The sequence below is a fragment of the Aspergillus eucalypticola genome, assembly GCF_003184535.1.
Source record: "Aspergillus eucalypticola CBS 122712 chromosome Unknown BO83scaffold_5, whole genome shotgun sequence".
NCBI lineage: Eukaryota > Fungi > Ascomycota > Eurotiomycetes > Eurotiales > Aspergillaceae > Aspergillus > Aspergillus eucalypticola.
The window spans coordinates 854,675-879,909 of NW_020290279.1; the positions used below are offsets into that span (position 1 = coordinate 854,675).

At 50.5% G+C, this 25,235-nt stretch overlaps 7 protein-coding genes across 7 annotated transcripts; 4 read left to right on the forward strand and 3 right to left on the reverse strand.

The window, feature by feature from the left end:
- Nucleotides 1-1,105: 1,105 nt before the first annotated feature.
- On the reverse strand, nucleotides 1,106-5,043 carry BO83DRAFT_306607 (serine/threonine-protein kinase; the record flags this gene model as incomplete). Its single annotated transcript, XM_025527303.1, has 5 exons — nucleotides 1,106-1,374; nucleotides 1,427-4,344; nucleotides 4,451-4,598; nucleotides 4,733-4,953; nucleotides 5,012-5,043. The coding sequence occupies 5 exons, from the start codon at nucleotides 5,041-5,043 to the stop codon at nucleotides 1,106-1,108; spliced, it is 3,588 nt and encodes a 1,195-aa protein (XP_025391177.1).
- A 2,649-nt stretch (nucleotides 5,044-7,692) lies between these two features.
- BO83DRAFT_396464 (GTPase-activating protein GYP6) lies at nucleotides 7,693-10,115 on the reverse strand (the record flags this gene model as incomplete). Its single annotated transcript, XM_025533134.1, has 6 exons — nucleotides 7,693-8,873; nucleotides 8,928-9,070; nucleotides 9,123-9,640; nucleotides 9,707-9,865; nucleotides 9,917-10,034; nucleotides 10,093-10,115. 6 exons carry the CDS (start codon nucleotides 10,113-10,115, stop codon nucleotides 7,693-7,695), a joined length of 2,142 nt encoding a protein of 713 aa, XP_025391178.1.
- A 198-nt stretch (nucleotides 10,116-10,313) lies between these two features.
- BO83DRAFT_375980 (uncharacterized protein) lies at nucleotides 10,314-12,311 on the forward strand. The gene has a single exon (XM_025530600.1). The coding sequence runs from the start codon at nucleotides 10,550-10,552 to the stop codon at nucleotides 11,927-11,929; it is 1,380 nt and encodes a 459-aa protein (XP_025391179.1). The 5' UTR covers nucleotides 10,314-10,549; the 3' UTR covers nucleotides 11,930-12,311.
- Nucleotides 12,312-13,732: 1,421 nt separating this feature from the next.
- Nucleotides 13,733-14,132, forward strand: BO83DRAFT_396466 (putative Yippee zinc-binding protein Moh1; the record flags this gene model as incomplete). Its single annotated transcript, XM_025533135.1, has 2 exons — nucleotides 13,733-13,831; nucleotides 13,899-14,132. The coding sequence occupies 2 exons, from the start codon at nucleotides 13,733-13,735 to the stop codon at nucleotides 14,130-14,132; spliced, it is 333 nt and encodes a 110-aa protein (XP_025391180.1).
- A 1,213-nt stretch (nucleotides 14,133-15,345) lies between these two features.
- On the forward strand, nucleotides 15,346-16,861 carry BO83DRAFT_355339 (alcohol dehydrogenase family protein; the record flags this gene model as incomplete). Its single annotated transcript, XM_025529142.1, has 6 exons — nucleotides 15,346-15,544; nucleotides 15,612-15,758; nucleotides 15,866-15,962; nucleotides 16,038-16,502; nucleotides 16,561-16,682; nucleotides 16,759-16,861. The coding sequence occupies exons 1-6, from the start codon at nucleotides 15,408-15,410 to the stop codon at nucleotides 16,859-16,861; spliced, it is 1,071 nt and encodes a 356-aa protein (XP_025391181.1). The 5' UTR covers nucleotides 15,346-15,407.
- A 1,057-nt stretch (nucleotides 16,862-17,918) lies between these two features.
- On the forward strand, nucleotides 17,919-19,067 carry BO83DRAFT_306532 (KH domain-containing protein; the record flags this gene model as incomplete). Its single annotated transcript, XM_025527297.1, has 2 exons — nucleotides 17,919-18,306; nucleotides 18,373-19,067. The coding sequence occupies 2 exons, from the start codon at nucleotides 17,919-17,921 to the stop codon at nucleotides 19,065-19,067; spliced, it is 1,083 nt and encodes a 360-aa protein (XP_025391182.1).
- A 2,293-nt stretch (nucleotides 19,068-21,360) lies between these two features.
- BO83DRAFT_386129 (putative LPXTG-motif cell wall anchor domain protein) lies at nucleotides 21,361-24,551 on the reverse strand (the record flags this gene model as incomplete). The annotated part of the gene is made up of 2 exons (XM_025532653.1): nucleotides 21,361-23,232; nucleotides 23,313-24,551. 2 exons carry the CDS (start codon nucleotides 24,549-24,551, stop codon nucleotides 21,361-21,363), a joined length of 3,111 nt encoding a protein of 1,036 aa, XP_025391183.1.
- Nucleotides 24,552-25,235: the final 684 nt, after the last annotated feature.

Sequence of the window (25,235 nt, forward strand, 5' to 3'; positions counted from 1 at the left end):
GATCTGGGGGGCACACTTAGTTTTCTACTATTATATGAAGACAGCCTACTAACTTACGTTCTATTGTTTCTAGTTGGCTACTATTCTGCTGGGAAAAGACATTGAGATGAGTAACTAATTGATTAACTGACTGACTAGTAGTACCTCTTGGTGTGATCTCACAGTACATTACGGATCAACGCCGGAGTTTCTCAGGCGGCTGACGGCCACGGATTTCTCACTTGGTTACTTAGCTGGACTAGACTAACTACTAGTATAGTAGCTATGGCTAGACTATTACTATTACGAGCACTAGTCTTTGGCTTTTTCTTCCCCCGCTTCCACCCCCGCAGTTGGTAAGGTAAGCAAGCCCGGCGAGATCCTCGCGCCATGTGGAATACGCGTAAAGTGAACCAAACAAATGGTGACGGAGTAAGTGCATGAATTGGTCGTGTCTCTCTATTCGTGCCCGCTTAATCTAAACTGCAGACTGGCTCTTTGTGGCTTAAAAAAAAAGGTAAACACTCGGCGTGTCAAAGAAATAGGAAAAGAAAATAACACCACTGCTGAGGGTATATCGGATCTTTCATATGCATGTACTGCCAATTCTCACCACCCCCTGGGCCATGCATGGTATCAAAGATGGTCCAAGTAAATGCAAAAAAAAAAAGAAAAGAAAAAGAAAGAAGAAAAGAAAAAGAACATCATCTAACCAAAAGAGCATAACAAGATGACAATGGGGTATCTCAGCCTCCGTAAACCTCTATACAAATGACCCAGGGGCCTCTCGGTCTGTTCAGGCATTTTCGTTATCATCCGTTCCCAATGATTCCCGTCCCGTCTCGTGCCCCCAATCCACAAGTTCCCCCCCACGCTCCTATATGCCCTTGAACCGTTTCATCCTGCTCGACTCCATCCATTTTCATCATTTTCAATCATAAATTCCATTGCATCTGGAGTCATCGCATACGCTGCTCGTTATCACCATCTTCAACGTCACGGAAGTGAAAGCAAGATTGAGAAAAACCCATGTCTCTGCATAGGCGGGCGTGCGATGTCTGAAAAGCTGCACAATATCATCCAATGTATCATGCCATGGCGCATTTTATCTGCTTTGTCGTAGTACTCAACTGTCAATCATCCATGGATGCTCCAAAACTTCGCTGATCGTCAGTCGGTTGTCCACATCTCGGTCAAGCATCCTCCGGATAAGGTCGATGCAATCCTCCGAGAAGGGCAAGAACGGGACTCGAAGAGGGTGATCCAAAATTTCGTCAACATTGTAAAAGGGATTCTCTTTGTAGACGATGGTGTAGAGTAAGATACCAAGGGCCCAAATGTCTTGCTCCTTGCCTCGGTAGGATTTGCCCTGAAGTACCTCGGGTGCCGCGTAATCTTCAACAAGTCAGCTTCTAGAGATTTCAGTTGGAGAAATGAGGATATTTACCAATCGTGCCAACGAACACATCAAAGGGTCCATTCTTGATATAGGCGGCACTCCCAAAATCAATCAGCTTAATCCGACCTTCCCCGTCCAAAATGACGTTCTCGTCTTTGATGTCGCGATGCACGACCAAAGCCTTCGTATGGAGATGATGAATTGCGTCCACAACCTGCTTGAAGATGTTCTGGCATTCCGCCTCATCCATATTCGCCTTCAGCTCAATGTAATCGAAGAGATCCATTCCAGGTAGCCCGTGTGGCGTCATCTCGATGTAATAATTGATATCGTCCTCGAAAAATCCTTCCATTTCCACAATGTTGGGATGCTTCAGACCGTCGCGTCGGAGATAGTTCAGAACGTGGATTTCTAATGGTACCGTTCCTAGACGACGATCGCGGGTCCATGTATCGACAAGAATCCGTTTCTTCGTAACATACTTCAGAACGACTTTCTTGGTCGGAATCTTCTTCATGCGCGCAAGCTTCACTTCTCCGTAGGCTCCTTGACCCATCTCTTCGAGGATAATGTAATCGGCAATTGTTCGTTTTTGGGGCACCTCTTTGGTACCAGCCGGTCTTACTTCGGGCACAGGCTGGACTGGTTTGTCTGTTAGCGGTTGCGAAGCTGCTTCACTCAACTGCTGGCTTAAGGTAGAGGTCGGTATGTGCGTCTCTACCGATGTCCGCTCCGAGCCAATGGCATAAGGAGTAGAAGCCGTTGTGGAAGCCAGATTCGATGCAGAAATAGAGGACGGGCTTTCTGTCCGGGACGGCGGAGAAGGGAAGCCAGCCGCGGGAGCTGCCGAGTGGATATGTCTCGAATATGTCACCCAAAGTGCGTATACAAGCTCTGTGACAGCTTCAAACTCCGAGTCGCTGTGGTCTCCTGAATTGGGATCATCTCGTGCCTTGGGGAACATTGTACCGCTCTTGGCCACCCGCATCTGGACATCTACAGCAATCGAGGAGCCATCGCGATGCACGGCAGCAAGGCCAGATGGTTCTAGGAAGACCGAGGCCACATTGGATTTGCCATCGCGGAGAATAGAGAGGGTGCGCGCTCTCCGGAAGCTGGGTTCAGAGATCACCAGACCGTCAACCAGCGGTACACTCTCCTCCTCGGTGAGCACGTTCAGCAAGCCGTCGAAGCCAGGTATCAAATCATTAACGTGTAGGCCTTCAGGTCGCTCATGTCCAAACAGCGCGGACGAGAAGACGGAATTGGAGCTGACAATTTTCAAAGTCGAAGAGGAAAGCACCATCATACCTGCGACATGAGGAAAGCTCGATATTCGAAGGCATCTTGAGCTGTCGCCCTTGGTGATGGTGGACGGTATGCAGAATCCAGCTGATGTGCGAGAAGCGAAGTACTTCTTCTCGGTGATTTTGTTGAGACCTTGATCGATAGGAGATTCAAGGCAGTCTGGTGGAAGATTAGGAAGCAACTCCGTGATCCGTTCTCCAGTTTTCGCCGCACCCTGACCCCAGACTTTGTCAATATCGCCGGTGGCGTCAGCAATGTTCCAGGATTCATCGCAGCGAACGAACGCGACATTCTCCTGAATCTCCTCCATCACCCAAATCAAACCACCACGCTTTTCCATCACCCAGATGCTGGCAGAGCCTCTCTTGCCATCGCGCTTTTCAATGGGTACCACATCTCCGCACAGCAATACACCTCGGGACTTGGTTGCCGGGTGATTTAGCTGCCTTGCACTCGAGCCGTATCCGTCATCAGTCTGCGCCCTCCTCGGAGCCCTTGCTCGAGAAGGAGGCTTGCTGAGCAGCTGCGCTGTTACACCATTGCCCATTCCCATCGATTTCGGATTCACAGGCTTGACACGAGTCTTATCCGGCGAAGGTTGGGCCCTTACGGCAGCATCAGTGGTGGGGTCCCGCAGTTTCGACTCAACCCACTGTCTGCGGTCTTTCTGTACGACTTCGAGGATACTTAGCTTGCGGAGTTCCGCTTGTGTGACACCAAAGATGAGACACGAGATGTCATTCGCCGCCAAGATGGTCCATGGTTCATGCGACTCGGTCCTGAACACGGCTTGCGATGCGGGTGTCCACTTGCTGCTGTGGGTGTGTAGGACAGGAACCGGGAAACCATATCCTAGACTTGAGGTACTGGTGGGAGATAAGGGGTCCGTGGCGGTGAAGGGTGCTAGAGTTTCCATCAGCTTGCCCTGGGCAGTAATAGAGCCAGCCTCGGTATAAGTACGTTTTTTTATGCTTACGCGCCTGGGGTACGGCCTCGAGTCTGTCCTCAGCGGGGACGCTAGATCTTCTGATGCCTGGCCCGAGGAACGCAGGGCATCGGGCGGTCCCTGCTCCTGGACCAACTCCCTGAACTGGTTCGCGGAAAGCTGGGGTTCTGCAAATGCCCTTTCAAAGATATTGCCACTGTCCACATCAGCAGGTCCGGTCATAGGTCCGCGCGATAACCCAGCGTAGTTGTAGCGGTCATCCCTGCCCGAAACACTGGTTTTCGACAAGTAGTCCACCACGCTCTGGGTATCAGCATCTCCACCGAATCGAGCCTGAGCGCCAGCAAGCCCCGCACTGCTGCTGGTGGTCCAGCCGAAGCGGTCGCGCATGAAGTCTATTGACCTTTTCAGGATGTTATGCCGATTATTCAGTAGTTCCTCGGATTGTTGGGCAAAGGAAAACGAATGTAGCGATTCGCACGGGAAGCGGTGGAGATCTTCTAATGTGCCGAATTCTTCGGTCGATGGGAGGCGTGAGGGGTGGGCTCTGGTCGAAGAAGCGGAGCGTGGTGAAGGTGAATGGCTACGTGAGGTCATAGGTGCGAGCGATGAGGCAGACATGTTCGGAAGGGTAAAGACGCGTGATGGCTGTTGACGTATGCGATCTAGACCAGATGGGCCAAGTCCATGTTCAGGATCCAGCAGAGAAGACCTGCAGAAGAGCGATAGAAAAGTCCTTTTTAGTTCCTGTCTGCGTGGTTTGCGCAAATGCATATACGATCCTACTGCAAGGAGAACCCCACCCATCGGCCACGTACCTGGAAAGATGATCATAGCCCGAGGAGAGTGTGTCTGCGGAGTATTTCATCGAGTCCTCAGTGTGCCCAGAGAGGCGTCTCATAAAAGGGTCCGACTCGGGCGACGCGGAAAGGGGTCCCACGGGGGACGACAATGGGCTTGGTTCACCTGTATGGCAGGAGGTCGTTAGCTTCTGTTCTGCCAGCAGCATCCCTTTGCTCCCTCGCTAATTGTGATATCATCCGCTTCTCCTGCGCCCCTCCCGAATACACCCTTCAGCAATGTGGAATGAAGTGGCTGACTTGTTCCGAGATGCATATCCAAGTATGTGGGTAATCGGTCTGGATAAGTCGATTTAGGTTCCCATAGGTTGGACAACCACTTCGGCGAAAGTTCGACACAGTCGTCGTTTCGCTCTTGCAGCTTTGCCTTCCCAGACCGAAGCGCCTTGGTCGCCATTTGCATAAACCTATCGAGTTCGTCCTGCTCGAAGCCAAGAACTCTTCCCTGCTGGATTGGTGCGCTAGGAGAAGCAGCGGAAAGGGTGCTGATCAAAGAGAACGATCACAGAAATGGGAGACTAACCATCGGGATTATAGGAAGTAGAACCCATATTTTCCCAAATAAATGAGAGCGTAGGGGCCAGCACCGACCAGACCGATTGACAACAAGCGGTTCAAATCGGCGCAACTCGTAATGGGTTGAAAACAAAGAGGGCTAGGAAAGAATGACGGCGAGATTTATTGCTACATGGGATAACAGGACATTGACCATCCACGGCGGTTTGTTTGGCGAGACCTGCAAGTTTGCTTGTCTGTCTGCCTCCCTTGGTTATCTTATAAGGAAAACGATTTTGTTGCTCCGCTCCGGGTTCTCTTTTTCTTTCCTTTCCCTTAGTATCTTTTTTTTTTCTTTTCTTTTTTTCACTTGCAGATCGGTGCGTTGGGATAAAATCACGAGTTACTGCGAGGGGGAGAAAGATTAACCAGAACCCTCCTGCTTGTCGGGAACTCAATGCACTTAATGAGACAAACGAGACTTGCAGTGAGTCGGTCCGTGGTCGACAGTGAAGGTGGAGGAGGGAGGTTAAAAAAGACTGTCAGCGGACTGCGGGCGGGAAGTTCGAGTGGGCAGCTGTTTCGTGAGGTCACAGGTACCATACAGTTGCGAAGGAGGCGTAGCACGCGGGGGGAGAGGAACAAGGTAGCTGGAGAAAGCCTAAGTAGTAAGGGAGTTTCTTGTTGGTGGGAATTAGTCACAGGGAGGCCCAATGGCCTGCAGATGAAGCAGATGTTGCAGTGGCGGGTAGTAGAAGGGTAAGGAGGTAAGGTCGGCGCCGGGCCTTCGAACCGACAAAAAAAGTGGCCAAAGACTGGCCAAGGAAGAGGGAGAAGTTGTAATGGCCTCTCCAGTACTGGGGAGACCCGTGAGAGGAGGATCCGATCCTCTAGAGAAAGGGATGCGGTTGTAGGGGAAGGAAAGGGAAAAAATTTGGTAGAAGCGAGTAAGTTGGGGTGGGTAAATAGTGGAGACCGTAGTAAGGAAAGATGATGAAGATGTTAACTTGACGATGTTTCTTTCGCGGAGGGAGGAGGGGGTAAATGAATGACGTTCTGGTTATCCCGCGGACGTAAGACTAAAAGAAGTACCAGCGGAAATGAGGTTTCAGATGATCCTTTCTCTTGCTCCCTTTTAGTCTGTCTAGTGAGTGCCTAGGTTGGGTATTTGGGTCTTTTGTGGCAGCTCCACGCACGAGGAGGGGAGCTGTCAGGGAAGAACAAAAGAAGTAATAATGGTAGTAGTGATGGTAGATCGGACTCAAACGGGACTATGTAAAGTCCTGTCGAGAAGTTCAAGCTAGCGTTGAAAGTCAGCCAGCCTGCCAACCCGTCAATAACTTTTCTTTTTCTATTCTTTTAAATATGTAGTTCAAGGGTCAAAAAAATATCGGTGGTCCGGCACGGTCGGGGAAGTCGAAGGGAAAGGGGAGAGAGAGAAAGAGAGAGAGAGAGTAAAAGCATGCAAGAAGGGCCTTCTTCCCCCCTCCCTCCTCAATACCCATCCTGGATCCATGCGAGCCATTGACAACAACCACAAACTATGGAGTCACTAATGCAGTCCATCAATCCCTTTCCCAAAAAAACGCCCCCATCGGAGATACTACTTGAGTTCCTAACTTCCTTGAATCTAACACCTTCCGTCCACTAAATTACCTAGACTACTACTAATTACTACTACGGCTTCCAAGCCATTTCTCCCAATGGAACCACCCAACCCATGCATGGTGGTGATGTAATTCCCGACGGGCTACGGACGAAACCGATCAGTTAGTATACTTTCATATGGTTCGATCCGTTCTGCTAACTTCGAAAACATGCTTCTGGACTACTTCGACGTATTATTATTCTTCCAATCATTTCCTGTTCGAACGAATTTCCCCTCCCCCTCTTAGCCTAACTACTGTACTGCTCGTTACCTCCCCGACAAAAAGTGGATGATTCAACTTTTTGCTCGCCATCTTGGCGGCCCAAAGTAACTCGATCAGCCAGCCCCCGTTGCGGTTGTAGATCGCCGCAAGCACCGAATGATGCATTTAACTTGATTGGGGCAAATCGCACAGGGAACTACCGACCTACGACTTCCATTAGTGATTAGACAGAAGGCCCCGACGATCAATTGTACACGTCCGCACTAAGCTCACCGGCGGGTTCCAGACCAATTGGCGTTCGCCGTGGCTGCACAGTAAAGACACTGTTTGGAACCTTAGAAGTCAGAACGTCTGCCAGTCACGCTGGCATGTGGAGGCCGCGTTGCTTCCATGGGAGATCCATGCGATCAAAGGGCCCCAGTACCGAAAATTTCGTCGACAACTTACGCAAGTCATATTCCTGCTTAGGCACTTGAATTCCTTGTTGCCTACAATAGTCGGGCTAGCTCCAGGCTCCCGTCCGGTCTGCTGTTCCCACCTTATCCTTATTTCCTTCGTACAGTCATAATAGTCTCTTGCAGTGGTAAAATCCCTACCCGAGTTTCTATGGTGAAGATAAACAAAAAAAAAAAAAAAAGTATGAGACGGACGCTATGATCAACCGGACCGGATAATACATTTGCGGCCTGTCAAGCCATTATGCAAAAGAAATAAGCAAAATCTGTAGTCCGATGCCGTCGCCTCAACAACGACGATGGGTATAACGATCAACAAGAATGGCGGAGGCTGACTTCGAGGAAATATATATTGAGTCGCACAGAAAGCGCATCCGGACTATTCACGAGCTTTGGGTCCCCGAAGACTCCGCAGCGCCAATCCGTCAGCCTCAGCGTCAGGCCTTCCATGCTGCTGTTCGTCACCGTTGCCAAATAGAGTACTCGGTTTGGCTCGCATTTCTCCATGTCGGGTCTGTTCGGGCGGCACGGATGCCGGGCTAACGAAACTCGAAAACTGTCGCCCGCCCCCGAGCATCCACGAAAACTCCGAATCTGCCAGTGATGGACGTACGGCATGTCGAAGTGGCATGGATGAGGGAATCTGACCGTTGCTCGAAGCTCTACGAGTTTTCGTTTCGCATTCAACGGACGACCGTGATGACTTCGCAGACACACTAGGTTTGCGCGCCGCTGACGAGGCGTCACTTGCTTTGTCGAGCACAGTCTCAGCTTGCTCACTCGCGGGTTTAGAGGTGTCAGACAGCGATTCCTGGTCTCCCTCACCCCCTTCGTTGGGACCCTGCTCCACGGTACCGGGAGGGATGGAAGAGTCTTCAAGACAGCTCTGGACTGACTGAACTTGGGTGAGCGCCTTCTTCAAGGCGTCTGTGGTCTTCTTATCGATGCTTTCTGCTCTCATCAAGTGGCTCCGGATGTCATTCAAGGCATTGCCGAGATTTTTGGCAAGTTTCCTGTTTCGTTCTTCCAGTTGTTCAACCTTCGTCTTCCATTGGACTGCAATGTCGGTGCCATGGTCCCACGGCATGCCTATAGTCGAGCTGGACGGTTCATGCCGTGCAGTCCGGGAGTAGTGCTCTGACTGAATAGATTGCATGTTTCTCTTGGCTTCACTCACCGCTCCCCGGACAGCCTTGGCTACACCCCACGCCTCTGTTCGACGCTGTATGCCCTCAGAAACGTCTTGGAAGAGCGTCTCCAGACTCTTAGGGCTGTTCCTTGCAGGTGACCTGGACGGGGAGCTGCTTTCGCTTAGATCTCTTGAGACGCTCCGCAGGCGGAACTTCTTGCTGTTCATATGCTTTGGATTTGGTTGCCCAAGTCCTTTGGTGGGATCCGGCGGTCTTCCAGAATACTTGGAAATGATGAATACTCCTCGATCAGGAGTGGGGTTTTGCTCCAGGTATATCGCATCATGCACGAAGCTTAGAGGTTCGTGTGGTTGAGGGGAAGGATACCGAAGCAAAAGACCCAAAGCACTCGAGGAATCGGCGCGCAACACTAGATCGACTCAGCAACTTGTAGCAAACAGTCTGCATAGCAAATGTAACTCACGTTGCCATCGGATTCGTAGCAGCATGGCGACACACACAAAGTCTATGAGTTCGGGTCGTAACCCTTCTGCAAAAAGACGATCCCAAATGAGAAGAACGTCTTGGAAAGCGAACTCTCGACCAAACAGTAGACGCATCCAACGCCTTTTGAAGATTAGCATTGCAATCCGAGAGTTGCGTAGCGAGTTGTACTTACGTGAGGAATATCTGCGGTAAGATTTCCAGGGCTTGCAGATGATCCGCCAGCTCCAAATCCGCGGTTACCAACAAATCATTATGAATGCGGTGGCATTGGTGAACGATCGGTATCACATCCGCCTGGCCATTCTCTGACCGGTGTCTATTATGCTCATAATACACGCGAACATTCTGCATAACCGAGCAAAATAATGTAAAAGAGTCGTGCTCCACATAATCGGCATGGAGAAGAGTATGCATCAGGTCATCATCAGCTTCTTTGGCGCTAGACTCTTGCAGTGACTTTGGCTCGATGGCGTCTCTATCAATGACCCAAAGGAGCGGAGCCAGAATCTCATGCATGCCTTGACGATAGCCCAAGTCGGGATTCAGTTTTGAGTAGATGAACAAAATGTCGATCATTTTAGACTTGGTGGAGGGCTCGCGAAAGAAGAAGTTTTCCTGTAAACATCGGTCGACGTCCTGGGCGATATCCGCCCTCGACTGCTCGTCATCACGTAACGTTTGCCATGGTGACTTTACAAAGACCTCTCATCAGCCGGTCATTTTCCGCCAAAGACGGCGTAGCCAGAGTTTACATACCGCTTCATCATCCGCCAGCGGATCAACTGTCGACTGCAGGTCGTCTGGATGTTCGATGTATTTCAAGAAATGGGCTTTCAGGGCGACATAAACACTTCGCGAATCGGCGATCTTCTGTGGCCATTGCGCTCGGTCGAGATCATCGAAAAGCAGAAACGCCTACGCTCAGGTAAGCACGATGACCAGATCATAATGGCCACAAGCGCATGCCTTCCAGCAAATAGACCTCAATCCATCCTCGCACAATTTATCTCCTTGTTCCGACCGAAGGGCAGTCCGAATATCGGCGGGGTGGTTGTTGTCGCGAAAGAAGGTATTCCATCGTTGCCTGGCCGATGCGTTAGCTGCATCTGTGCTGCAGATAGGGGACTGATGCATGGATATACCTTGTCTCCTCAATGCCCCTCATTTCACCAAATGGCTGCTTGCCGGAATGATTTGCCTGCCTCGTGTTTGGCTAGCGCTTGGAGGAGTGAGGGGACAGAAACACGGTGCCGCCCGCAATTTAAGTACTAGCGGCGATCGTGTGGAGGAGCTGCTAGTGGACCGCCTTGGAACTTCCCTGGCTCAGCAGCCACACTTCCGGTCACGCTTTCTCTATCTGTCCGCCGGGGAGTTGTCTACTAGTTTGGGGTTGGAGGCGCTCATCGCTTTGGATATAGAGCCTGAGGGAAGTTCAAGGCGTTGCTTTCATTTGCTCCTCGACCTTTGCGACACACTTATCATTAGACGTGCTCTCGTTCGTCAAGCCGCAAATCACCTATTACTACTATTGTGCATCCGCCTTATCTCCCGTCAATATATTTATATACTAAGTCTCTCACTACTATCATACACAACATTATGTCTGCAGATCTCTTTGCGGAGTTCGGTATTGGGGCTGCTCCCCCTCCATCCCAGAGAGGTTCAAGCCAGCAGTCCGCCGGGTTCCAGTCGACCTCTTTAATCCCTGACTTGGATGCATTCGAAGAATCTTTCACCGGTCCTTCATCCATCCCGAACAATAATGCAACGAAATCGCCTCAATCCGACGACAGCTGGGACGACTCAACTTTCGCGGCGCCTAGTACATCAGGGCTGACCCAATACGGACCTGGAAATGATGTCTTATTTGATGCCACCCTTGAAAGTGTTCCAGATGATGAAAGCGATGACTGGGGCGAATTCGAGAGTGCGGACGTGCCTGCTACTAAACCACCAGCAAATGCCGGGTTACAGTCTCACAAGGTCATGAAGGAACCTAAGCTCAAGCCAGTTGCGAAACAGCCGGTGCCTTCCGACTTATTAGATTCATTATCATTAAGTGATGATATACCACCATCCTCTAAGCGGAAGCCCGCTGCGAATCGGATGGTACCTGAAGAACGCAAAAAGGAATTGCCAAGTCTCAAACCGGCTTTTTCTACCCAAGAAGACCCTTTCGAGGATTGGGGCGACTTTGTTGACGGTCCGCCTACAGTTCCCAGTCAAACAGGCACCTCAGGTGCTACAGCCTCAGTAACCCGGGCGCCTCGCAAGGAAGTGCAGCCCCCGAATTCTACGGTTGGTCCAACAAAAACAACAAGCTCTTTCCCAACATCTATTCATCCTACAACAGCCGATCAAGTTCGTCCGACCAATATACCTCCGCCATCTGTTTTGCTTGAGCTATTTCCTCGGTTACTGGATGAACTTCGGCAAGATGCCACCAGAGCAAGAAAGGAAATGCAACAAAAGGAACAACTTGAGAACACTGCAACTCTGGTCATCTACACTTTAAAAACTGCCGCGCGGGTTGTTGCCGGCCGAAGCCTACGGTGGAAGCGGGACTCCATACTCAGTCAGAGTATGAGGATTGGCCCTGCTCGTTCAGGGAAGTCGGGAGGTATGAAGCTCAACACAGTGAACAAGAACGAAGATATCAAAGAAAAGCAACAAGCTGTTGATGTACTTTCCATGTGGCGCGACCGGACCGCAATCTTCAACTCCGTTGTTCAAGCCACCAAACGACAACCAGTTCAGGTCATACAGGAGAATACTCGGGTAACCACACTTCCTGCTAGTCAGGGGGCTTTGAAGGCACCTCACGCCTGTGCTCTATGTGGCCTAAAACGAGATGAAAGGCTGCCCAAAGTTGACGAACAAGTCGAGGATAGTTTCGGGGAATGGTGGACGGAGCACTGGGGTCATACCGACTGCAGGCATTTCTGGGAGAGAAACAGGGGTCTACTCGGACAAAGGTAGACAGGACTTCGTACGCGCAATCAGCCGCACAAACGTCAGCTGACATGACGGACCACTTATATCTCCGGCGTTGAGCCAAACGCAGTCCTTAGCCAAAGCTAATAGTAGCTACACGGATGGACTCCTTCAAAAGTACGGAAGCTGCTGCTACCATTGGAGGGACCGGTGTCGTTGTGCTGGAAATGACTGGGTCATTTGCCAGATGTTGGACTTCTGCTGTAAATACTGGGACAAGGGATCTTCTGAACATAAGTATTCTAGCCATAGGATACTAAGTAGATAGAACCAAGTGTATCGTGATGAAACATTCCCCGGAGCAACTTTGACACGGGGATACACAATTAGTTTTGACATCAGAAGACAGCTATCAAGCAGGTAGCAGAAGGTTTCAAGCGCATGAATGACCAATATGACCTCTTTATCATAAATCCATGATAGATATCGATGGATTTCTCCAAACACAGAAAACATGAGGCATCACAAATGTGGACGTCGGAGAATATATAACGGGAAAGAGGGGCAAAGCTGACGCGTTGAACTATCTGGAATCGAGACTAATCGACAGGCCTCATCAGCGTGCTATTTGCAGAATATTGATTGACAGAGGGTTAATATTGCTATACTGCATCGTGGGAGTGACTAGAATTCTGTTCTGTTAAGTGGTAGTATACTTCACACTTGATGTGAATGCACCGTGCAAACAGGTAGAATTTCAGCCCTGTTTTGAACTCGTCAACTGTACTAAAACTATAGCCAGACTAGGGTTGCCAAGAATTCCGACTATCACATCAGGTGCATCTAGGTGAATCTAGTGTGGATTCCAAGTGTCACTAAACAGGTCATATTCTCTCACTGCGTACGGCAGAGACGGTATACTACGGTCAGTCAGTAGGCTGCCATTATCGGCTCAACCAGGCGGGTCGGTGATAACCGCGATAAGGAATGGGTATGGAGATAAAGTAGTCTGACGAAATCACCAGGACTATGCTAGCCACGGCAACAACAGCAGGGGATGAAGATGAAAAGAAACGAGAGACCGACGAGACTTTGGAACTAGCCAAGCTTACTCTAGCGGGTGGAGAGTATGATCCTAAAGGGAAATGTAGCGGGCGTCATGGGGCCTGGCTCCCTTTAATCCTGGTCCGATGCGGGGGTTCCCAGCTCCGGGAGCAGCTGCCCGATTACCACCTCCAACTCACCTCCTTCCATCTCACTGTTCAGCCATTTCCTGTGCCACACCATTCCTCCCCCCCCAATCAGCTCACTCCTACGTATATTCTTACTCTGAATAGTCTAACCTTTTCCTTCGGTTTCGATCCCACTCTGTCGACCCTTCCCGCATCATTATCACCACCTGGCAGTGGCTGACCTGCCGTCTCCTCATTTGTCCTAGTCCCATCTCCGCTTATTCCCGACAAAGACGAGCCGCAGCTGCTTGTCACCACCCCCTCGAATACCTCCCATTCCCCTTTAGCTCAAGTGCAGTTCACCGGAAGGCTATATTATATTGGGGTTAGAAATCCCAGCACTAACTTCTACCTGTCAAGGCAACCTTCAATATCCGTCACAGGGTCCCCATTTTTGAAGAACTACCGTACGAGCAACTTCAGCCCCTCTTGCAAAGAAAGCGAAGCCCCAGCAGGAGTTTGAACACGCCTTGCATCATTTCTGCCCCTCTCTACTCTTATAAAGCGTCGGGCTCTCGTGATCTGGACCCCTCCATCCCCTGGTGTATTCGAAGTTCACGTTTCAGGGCGTCTCCTGTTCAGGTGGCTTTGGGAAGACAAGCACGATCAGGACACAATGGGTCTGGCATACAACATCTATCTTACTTCAAACAAAATCTTCGGGTGTAAGCAATGCAAAACTCATCTCGCTGACTACGACGATATTATAAGCCGGGTGAGTTGTGATTCTGCTATGACATATTCCCAACACTTACTAACCACGTATCTTCACCATTATCCAGAATTTCCGCGGCCAGCATGGCAAAGCATACCTCTTCGGCAATGTCGTCAACATCACCTCGTCTGAAGCGGTGGAGCGTAGCATGACCACCGGAAGGCATATTGTCCGTGATATTCACTGCAGGCAGTGCAAGGAGACGGTGGGCTGGAAGTATGACAAAGCATACGAGGCCAGTGAGAAGTACAAAGAGGGGAAGTTTATACTGGAAGAAGAATTGCTGTGCGTGGTGTGCTAGGTACCTTGATGTGTGCCGGGGTGTCCATCTTCTTTCCAAGGATATTGATGACGTAGCATGCTGGTTTCACATGCAAGGCACCTGGGCGAAGGTCTACAGACTAGACCTGCGAAGGGCTGATACTTATAGTGAGCGTTTTCTTTGTTATATTTGTCGTGGCGCAATGTGTATGGCGTTGGATGGAGTACCGCTTCCTTGATGCGCAAGGAGTTCACCGCAGAACTGGAGCAATCGGTGGACCTGATTTCAATGCATAGCAGAAGCCCAGCTTTCCAGAACATCCCTTGAATGAATCTTTGCTCATGCTGATCCTTCGTGTCGATAGCTTTATAAACGGTACTTACTGCGACCTGAACCGCTAATGCCCATGTCCCCAACTCTGGTCGCGAAGTGGGGACATTCTCGGCGAGAAATCCGAGCATCGCTTGGAGCACACCGTACAAGAACAGTGCCTATAACTGATCATACAGACGAATCAAATAGATGTTAGTCTGATAAATTTGCATGGCCGACTATGCAGAGGTTGAACGTCTGACATAGGAACCGGAAAATTGGTCCGACTGTAGAGTAGTTACGAAATGTAACCATATCCACATTCATCCCGAATTCCTACTACAAGGACCTCGTAAAACTATGTAACAAGAAATTCCACTAGGCACTAATGATCCAAAATCTCTCAAGCCGAAGAAAGGACCCGGGTGGAATCCAAACATTGCTGCTCTCACTATATCAAGAGTACCTAAATCCGCGGGGACCCCGGCCGTCAAACAACTAGATACTACTAAATACCTGTCTCAATCCCCCACTAATCGTCTTCTTTTGCTCTACTACTACTTTGTACTACTAAATTACCTATCTACTTATTACAATATACAATGATCACGATTCCATCCTATATATACTACCCCTCTATTCCAACACCCTCTCTCCCCATCATGCCAGCAGCCCAGTTCGCCGCCATCCGCGGTCGCTCACAGCTCCGAAGACGAGGGAATGGACCCACCAACGCCTCCCTCCGACCTTTCATTTTCCTCTCTTTCATGGAACAAGAAAAACGAAACTGAGGGGCGGGAAAATAAGTGTAATAAAAATAATCTGGCGGGGTGTGTCTGTTTATCCCATGTGTGAATTCTAAGAATCTTCCTACTTTTTCTTTTTCTTTTTTTTTTTCTTCTTCTCTGTTTAAATAAAGTCTCAGCTTTGGACAATATACAGCTTGTTTCTCTCAATTTTCAAAAATTTGGATTCCCCAGCTCTCGGAGAAGGTAATCGATCATGTCTGCGAAAGATACTATGCGCGCGGTGGTCTTCCGCGGCCCTTATAAGGTCGCTGTTGAGGAGCGCCCCGTGCCTCGGATTCAGGATGCGGGGGATATTTTGGTTAAGGTGACTTATACGGCGCTTTGTGGGAGGTTTGTTTCCCTTTTTATTTGGTTTTTTTTTATGGAAGGGAGAGGCTGATTGATTGGTACTTTGTAGTGATCTGCATGTGTACCGTGGCATAGAGCCTTCGGGGACGGGCTATGTGATGGGCCATGAAGTTACTGGTGTGGTGGTTGAGACGGGCGATGCTGTGCAGTCTGTCCAGAAGGGGGATAAGGTCGTGAGTGCTTTTACGACGTCCTGGTAGGTGATTTTAAATCTGTATTTGTCTTTTTCCCCTCTGCAGGAGGGATCTGGTTTGATGATCGCTGCAGGCGTTTATACTAATGCATGCATGCTGCCTCTTATAGCGGGAAGTGCTACTACTGCAAACAAGGATATTCGGCCCGTTGCGAACAGAATATGCTTCTGGGTTGCGACCATCTGGATGGTGCTCAGGCTGAATATGTGAGTCTCTCTTATTCTCGACGTACGCCATGATGCCCGGAGCATGTGTCTAACGGTGATGGAACCTGCGCTCAGATTAGAATCCCCAATGCGGATGGATCGGTGGTCAAAGCCCCTGAGGGCGTCGACGAGAAGTACCTCGTCCTCATGGCGGATATCTTCCCGACTGGCTACTTCGCTGCGCGAAACGCATTCAAGACTTCTACTAAGGAGCAAATCGCAGAGCAGACGGTTGTCCTCATCGGCTGCGGGCCAGTCGGACTTTGTGCGTTGATCAATGCGCTGGAGTACAAGCCTAAGCATTTACTGGCGGTTGACTCCGTTCCCGCGCGTCTGGAACTTGCTAGGGAGCTGGGAGCTGAGCCTTGGAACTTCCAGACTGATCGGGAAGGCCTCGACAAGCGCGTCCTGGAGTTGACGGAGGGACGTGGTGCTGATGCTGTCATTGAGGTGGTGGGATTGAGTCCGGCGCTGAAGACTGCTTATGATCTGCTGCGGCCGTTCGGCACCATTAGCAGTGTTGGTGTGCACAATGGAGAGGTGAGTGATGTTTCGAGTCCTTTGTGAGGTCTGCATATTGATTGGGAATAATTGCCAGATCCCATGGAATGGATGTGAGGCCTATGGAAAGAACCTCACGGTCCAGATGGGCCGGTGCCCTGTGCGGTCCGTTTCGGAAGATGCGTTGGAAGTTCTGAAGAGAAACCAACATCGTCTTGGGTATGCCACATTTTCTTAATTCTGATTCTGTGCAATTTTTTGGTGTTTGCAAAAGCTGACGAATGCGTGGTAATAGCTTCATGGCCGACAAGATTATGCCCCTGTCGCAGGCGGTTGAGGCGTATGAGATTTTCAACGCCATGAAGGTGCAAAAGGTGATTTTCGAGGCGGATAAATAGAATAAGAATGGGATCTCGCTAGACCAATGAAGATAAGAAACGCTTGAATCCTTTACATGACATGCAGTCTGGTCAAAAATGTCCATTAATTATTATGTGGTGGTAGTAATCAAGGATACCACCACAGCGGTACAGCACCAGCATCCCAACCAACGCGACGAGAAGACCAATTGGGGAATTTTCCTGGAGTAGAAGTAAAATAGACAGATCACACACAGCGTGAACGATGAATCTGAATTCGCGCGAGCCAGCAGCGTGGCGGACATGAAAAAGACAGCAGGCATAGCCCTTGTTGATTGATTCCCGCACGAGTGAACCGAAAAACGAAACTAAGCCCGAAGGTGTCGCATCAGCGCCGACTGAGTGAGTGAGTGAGTGACTGCTTTCTTTCGCTCCTCTTCCACTCTTCCTCTTCTCTTCTTCTTCCTCCTCCTCCTCTTTTCCTTCTTCCACCTTTTCCTTCTTTGCTCGCTTCCCACCACTTCCTCTCCGCTTCCCATCTCTCCCTCCTCCCTCCCTCCTCATTTCCCTCTGCTTCTTTCTCCCTCTTCTTCCTCTCCATTCTTCCATCCTCCTTTCCTCCTCTTCTTCCTCCCTCCACCTCTTCCTCCTCTTTCTCCTTCCTTTCTTCCTTCCGACGTCCCTTCGTCTCCCCTCCCCATCTCCCAAATCCCTCCACCTTTTCCCCCGCCCGCCGAAAACCCCTCTGAATCCCATCCTCTTCGCCCCCTCTCCGGCCACCCAATCGACTTCCTGCTTCCCGTCCCGGATTTCGCAGATTAATCTTCATCTCTTCGGATTTTCATCGTCTTTCTGCTTCACTTTACGACTTTAGGTAAGAGCTTCCTGTTCTCCGCTCCAATCCTGCGCGCCACCTCATTTGCCTCTTTCCTTGTGTTATCCCTTTACCGTGACATCTCGCGAAAATCATCACTCCCCTCCCGTGTGCCAACACTAATTCGTGGGAAAAGTTCCGTCAACGAAAAACCTTACCTTTTCTATCCCCAAATTTTTTTTCTATCGCCCAAACCTCACCATTCCTCTTTTTACCGACATAATGGACCCTACCGAGTTGCACGATACCACCATGGTCGACGAGACCTCCCCGAACAATGTCGACATGATTGACGATGTCGACATTGAGACGACACCCAAGACCGAGGAAGAGTACGCTCAGTCTATGCTGACTCTCCGCGCCATCGTTTCGTCCAAGGAAGCCGGCATCATCATCGGCAAGTCTGGCAAGAACGTTGCTGACCTGCGTGACGAAACCGGCGTCAAGGCTGGTGTGAGCAAGGTTGTTCCTGGTGTTCACGACCGCGTCTTGACCGTCACTGGTCCTCTGAACGGCACTGCCAGAGCCTATGCTTTGGTTGCCAAGGGTTTGCTCGAGGGCGCCCCTCAGATGGGCATGGGTGGCATTGTGTCCAACAATGGAACTCACCGTGAGTCATTCGAGTTTTTCTTCTGAACAAATACTTGCTAGTTACATCAAACTGACTCTTGTATAGCCGTTCGGCTCTTGATCTCTCACAACCAGATGGGTACCATCATCGGTCGCCAAGGTCTCAAGATCAAGCACATTCAGGATGCATCGGGCGTGCGCATGGTCGCGCAGAAGGAAATGCTCCCCCAGTCGACCGAGCGTATCGTCGAAGTGCAGGGCACCCCCGAGGGTATCGAGAAGGCCGTCTGGGAGATCGGAAAGTGCCTGATTGACGACTGGCAGCGCGGTACCGGTACTATCCTGTACAACCCCGCCGTCCGTGCGTCTGTTGGAACTACCCCTAGCACCAGCACCATGAACCAGAGCGTCGGCAATGGCTACAACAGCCGTCCTTACAACCGCACCGGTAACGGTGCCGACTTCAGCGACCAGTCCGGTGGCTACGGCAGGCGATCCAACCCCGACACCAGCAACCGTGGTTACCCGCTTGTCACCGAAGATGGCGAGGAGATCCAAACACAGAACATCAGCATCCCCGCTGACATGGTTGGCTGCATCATTGGCAGAGGTGGTAGCAAGATCACCGAGATCCGCAGGAGCTCTGGAGCCCGGATCTCCATCGCCAAGGCTCCCCATGACGAGACGGGCGAACGTATGTTCACCATCATGGGTAGCGCTCAGGCGAACGAGAAGGCTCTTTACCTTCTGTACGAGAACCTCGAGGCTGAGAAGACCCGCCGCAGCCAGCTTCAGGAGTAAACGACCAGCACAGCTTCGCCCTCTCTTCACCCGCTCGACCCTCGATGAACATTTTCTCCGAAAAACTCTAGTCGCGCGATGACCACTGCCCCCTCTTGTGCTACTCCTTTTTGATTCTTGATGCTGTCGTTTTCTCTAACTATCATATTCTCTGTTACTCTATAATTCCTCTCGTATGTGGAGCTTCTTGGGCTTTGCAAGAAGCCAGAGCCTGCTGAGGCGGACCATGCATGCCTGTTAGATACCAGTACTATCTCCTTGAATGAACCGCACTCGGAACCAACGACATCATGTCCTCCCACTGATGTTCCTGACTTCTCCCTTCTTGCCCGCCCGTTTTGTTCCGTATCCTACCTAGTCTTGCCTTTCCATCACCGTTGATTGAAAAGTTGCTCTCTTCCTTATTATCCGAAACCTCAAACCTACAATGAAACTGGGATCCGCCCCCCTCACACAACTCGCAATCTTTTCCACACCGTCCCCCTACTCGCACTGCCTTTGTTCCGTTCCACTGATCCTCTCTTCTTTTCTTGTCGAGCAACTATCCTCACTTACCTGTCACATGAAACATATAAACCCAGGAGGGGCTACCCAGCTGTGTTTTTCCCTTATTATATGCAAGGGTCCCTTTCAAATTTCATCTCCGGGCTTCTCAGGCATGTATAATCAGGGACCAGGACTATCGATACTACAAAATGAAATGAAAACCTAGTGTGATGGAACATGACCATTCTGTATTCCTGTATGCCACTGAGCAGTAGACGTAGATTCATCATTCTTATCTATCAGTGGTATCAACAAAAAACCATTTTTGTTCACTCTAGTAACTTAAGAGTAGACACATAACGTCATCAAATAATACTAGAATAAGCAAGATCAGTCACCTGACCACCACACCCCCCCGACGATCATCTGATCCCAGTTACGTTGCAGAAACTTGAAGAGAAAAAAGAAACCACATGATCATCTGACCTGACCTCAGACGAACCGAACCAAAAATGACCGAGCCCCCGTCCGTCGATCATCAGCTGACTGGCTGACTGATATTTACTAGTATTTGTTTAGTAACTCACTAACCTACCTAGGTAGTAAACTAGTTAATAGTTCGATCGATCGATCTACAGTAAATTGTCCGGATGGGTTGTGTGCCATAATTAGTATCAGTATGGATGGATGGATGGATGGATGGATGGATGGATGGATGGATTGATAGATATGCATACTACAGAGCGTGGATATATTATTTTTTACTAAGTAGTGGTAATGGTAATAGTAGTAGTGGTGGTAGTGGTAATTCGGATTGGGTTCAATCGAAACACGAAATACTTACTAACGTACAAACTATGTAGTGATAATACGAACTGTATAGAAGGGGGTTCTTTAAATATAATAATCAGTTACCTGGGTTATCTACGGTTTACTTGTGGCAGGCTACGCAGTAATAGAGAAGCATGAGATGCCAAAATAAGGTCGTATTCATCATGTATTGACAGGAACAGAAGGAAAGTAAAATAAGAAACAAGAAGAATCGTAGGAATAACATACCCCCTCTATGAGTTCAAAAAAAAAAAAAAAAAAGAAAAAGAAAAAGAAAAATGAACAAGTAGTAATGAGAGACAATGAAAGGATGTGTATGTATGTATAGGAAAGAAGACAAGACGAATAAAACCACCGAAGCACCAGGTCCAACAACACTCCGTTCATCATTCGGGAGATATAGGAAAAATATTAACGCGTGTCATCACCGCAAAGCCGTATATTTGTACATGAATAGGTAAAATGATAAGAAAGATGAACGAGTATCAATGACAGTGAGAATAGAATAGGTGATGACAAGACAAACAGATCGTGAATCCCGTTACTTGTTGAGCTTGTGCTGTGTCGTAGTCATACCCTCTCTTGGGGTTGACTTTGACCGCAACCAAGAATTTGTATGTATATGTAGAAGAAAAAAAAATAGAAACACAATGGTCCGTGAGGGTCGCTTGAACGGAATGATAAGCTCGTACAATGCATTGAGTTCAAGAATGCATGCATGTGTTTTGGTTGGTTTATGTAAGGGTCAGTCAGTCAATCAGGTCTTGAATCGGAAGTCCTCGTTAAAGATGCAGGCGGAAAGCGCTTCGTACACCTCGACATAATGTGTGCCTGGCAGGCCGCGGAATACAATGAAAACAGAGTAACGCCGGCTGAACAGAAAATCAAATACCAAGATTGAGTCGCTGCGTTATAGGTAGGTGGAGGGCGTAAACGACGTGGAGTATTTCTTTTTGGAGAAAACGGACGCAAACATTTAGTCAACGCGCTGATCGAGACCATTGACGGCCTCATCAGAAACGGCCATTGGCCGCTGCCGTAGGCCAAATCGTCGCGCTCCAAGACTGTTTGCGCGCAGGCGGTTCTGCGCAATCGGCGTGTAGCTAGCAGCCAGCTTTTGCGATGGGGCGATGATTCTTGTCTGCGAAGGCTCCTGGCGAGGGGTAGTGGACATGGCGTCCTCGGTTGGCATTTCACCACCGAGAGCGGCAGAGCCAATACCAGGAGACAGTCCATATCGACGTGAACCCGCCTGAATATTGGAGCGGGATGTTGCGGGGACATAGCCGGGCGTTAAAATGCTCCGACGGAGCGGGATCGCTGACTGCGAAAGTGTCGGGGTACGAGGCTGAGGGAGCTGCGACGGTTGGGATGGGGTTGAATATCTGACATTTCGCTCAGGACTGGAGTCAGCTATCGATTGCGATGCCGTATATCCATGCGAAATCCGTTGCCGGGGCGAGACACGATATGTTGCTGCTGGGTTGGTGATGTCTGTCATGCTTCTTTGAATTGATCGAGGTTGTGGACTCTGATCCGGCGCATTATCGTCGTCGGTGTGCACCCTCTTGGTCCGCAACGAAGTTGAAAGTCGGCTCAATCGTCTCACAGGCGCCGAAGATCCAGGCGACTGGGTCAATTTGGCATCTGGACCCTGATCGGTGCCCTTGTTGTTGTTTTGGTTGTCTGAAGCCGCGTTGTTCGCCATGCTAGCCCGACGTGCCTCTAAACGGCTGGTGACTCTGCTGTTGCTCTGCCGTCTGGAAAGGCTCTCTGGCTCCTGGATTGTGCTTCGGCGAAATGGAGGGGTAGGTGTAATCGTATCGTCGTCATCGTGGCCATTGATTTGTTGTTCATCCGCTTTTACCTCCAGGGCCGTGGACGGCTGCCGGCGAAGCTGATCATCAGATAATGCGAGACACAGCTCAGTCAAGCTGCGACATACACTGTCAGCCTTGCGCCTAGCTTGTCTGTCTGATGGAAGGTAGCCATTGACAATAGAAACACCGCCCGATGGGGCCTTGTTGGATGACAGTAGGGTAGACAGCGCAAGCGCATCAGTAACAGTGACTTCCAGGGCTGCGTAGACTTCGTTACCCAACACCTCCTTGGACTTAGTCAAGGCCGATTGTAGGAGAGGATGGACCGGACTCGGGGCCGCATTCTGGTCGAGATCGCCTGTTGCTATACTGGATTTGCGGCCGCGCTTCGGTGAGGATGACACCGTAGTAACCGTCGTGGTCGCAGTGCGTGGTCGGTCTCCGGATGCAGATGATATCGCCTCCTGGGATGAAGGCGGAAGCTTGCCCGTTAATTCTAGCTTCTTGATCCGCGATTTTAGATCCTCTAACTCGTCCCAGACAGTAGAAGGTGCGTTAGTCGACAAGGTTGACTCCGTCCCATCCTGACGGGACCGGTCGGGCTCGAATCGGGCGCGTTCCGTGGCCTCGGAGCTGGACGGTTGCCGACTGCTTCGGATAGTTGAGAGAGCGGAATGTCGATATGCTCGCGACTCGTGCAATGAACCCCGTCTTTCGAGGTGCGATTCGGGGCTGTATGGGGAGGGTTCTGGACTGGTGCGACCCAATCGGCTTCGAGGGAGGCCAATGGTAGATCTTGAGCCAGAAGCATACGCCAAAGAGGAGGAACGACTATGTTCATCCAGCGGATGGGCGGACGCCGAGTAAGAGTATGATGGTACAGAGGTGTGGGGGGTGGATGGAGGATCATTTTGGGAATGCAAGGGGTTGTCGTAGGTATTCAAGCGAAGTTGTTCCGGAGAAGGGGTCTGTTCGGCAACCCGAGAGGTTGGAGAACGCAGCGCACTACCGGACATTCTGAATCGCGACTGTAAGTTTGTTACAATGGCCTGGTCAGTCTACAGGATACCAATTTATTGACAGGAATCACAGGTCTGGTGTTACTTACGCGTCGGAGTTCTGAGCGCCCCAGCGACTCTCGACGGTCGGAGTCTGATCTTGCGATATTCAAAAATACATCCTCATTTTTGGAGCGAAAATCGTCCGCGACTGGGGTTCTATTACCGTCTCCCTGACGATCCAGGCCGTTCATGGCGCGATTGCGCTCGTCAGCAAGCAATCTCCCTTGGGAGTATGTCACGGTGGATGATGGCATGATGCTCTTCACGTCCGAAATCGACTGCTCAGCGTAAAGTGACGACTTTCGACGCTTCGTTGCATTGGGACTCAACACACGGACGGTCGAGTTGGCGTCCAGGGGCAGCGCGGCGTCGCTATCCTTTTCAAAGGCCCGTCGCGGCGATGGTGGTTGCGAATTGAGCAGCGCCTGATCGCGAAGGTGGGACAGATGGAAGTTGGGGACGGAGCGCCGGGGGCTGTCATACAAGAAAGTGCGCTGGGGAGTAGGGGACGGGTCGGGACCCGGGGGCGTGTCGTCGCCGTTCAGCACAGAGGCGGCCGCGCTGAGGTGCGACGTCAGGGCTCGCTTGCGCAGGGGATACTGATATTCGAAGCTGAAACGGCTCTGCGGGAGGCGAGGGACGGGCGGAACGGAAGAGGAAGAAGAGGAGGAGGAGGGGGGGAGATGCGACGCAACGGGGGTGGAAGCCGACGGCGAAGGAGAGGCAAAGGAAGCACTGGGTGTTGTTGTTGTCGGTGCTGAAGGAGAGTCGCTGGCGCCGGCGGATGGGCTTGTTAGCGCGGCTGCTTTGCCCGCGTCACGGGGATCGTCCGCTCGTAACATCATGGTGGCCACGGCGGAACTACGGAGGCTCGGGGCGAGCCCTCGAGCTCGAGTCTGGCTCCGTTGGGATTCCGGTGGAGTTCTGGGGCTTGCGTCCGGACGAGAGGCTCGCTGAGGGGACGAAGAACCGGTCAGATTTGGGTTTGACTCTGACGTCGCTCCAGCACTGAAAGTAATGGTTCGGGCCCGATTCACGATCGAACGGCGACAGAGTGAAGCCGACGGGTCCTCGAGCGATACATGGATGGGCGGGTGCACCGCGGATTCGGTTTTTCGCCGGCGTCGAGCGTTGAAACGATGGTCTGCTGGGGATGAGGAGAAAGAGGAGGAAGAGGAGGAGTAGGAGGAGTAAGAGGGGAGGGGAGGAGGAGGATGAGGAGAGGCTGCATGGCCAGCTCCTGCTGCGTCTGGGGACATCTGCAACTGCACCACCCGGTCAGGCATCCACACGCATTGTTCGATCAATCACTTGGATGGTCGTTTCCTCCAGTCATGGACCCGGGATCCTGAGGCGATCCGAGGCAACTGACACTGGGGAAAATTAATCTCAAACGTATAGGCGAAAAAAAGTAAAAAGAAAAACAAAATTACGGCGTGACAGAAAAAAAAAAAGAAAGAGGAAATAATATGATCTGTTAACTGAAGTGGACCTACGGGGTGGACATCATATATTATTATAATACTAGTTATGATGCGCAAATTAAAAATATCTACCATGCGATCTTCCTTCCTTTCTTTCTTTTCTCCTATCTACGTACTACTAATTATAACTGACTCGCCTTGAGGCTCCCAGGGCGAAGGAAAAGAGGGGAAATGCCTGGGACGCCAGGGAAAAAAGTGGACAGGAGGTCAATTCGATACTAAAACTCGAACATAAAACGGCGGACGGAACGGTTGCTGGCGGGTGGCTGGGCTATTCTGTAACTGCTAACCTGCTTGAGCTGGTTATGGACGGGATCGCAGGAGGCCAGTGGGGAGAAGGAGCAAAAGAGAGAGAGAGAGAGGGAGGGAGAAGGAGAAGAGGGTGCCGGAGACAGACGGAGGAGGCGTCAGACCGGAGAATAACAGCTATCGACAACGGATCTGTGATATCACCTCCCCAAGTCTTTCAGATCGGATTGAGGCTGG

Excerpts from the sequence above, each read along its gene's own strand:
- BO83DRAFT_375980 (XM_025530600.1), top strand. The coding sequence starts at position 10,550 with ATGTCTGCAGATCTCTTTGCGGAGTTCGGTATTGGGGCTGCTCCCCCT.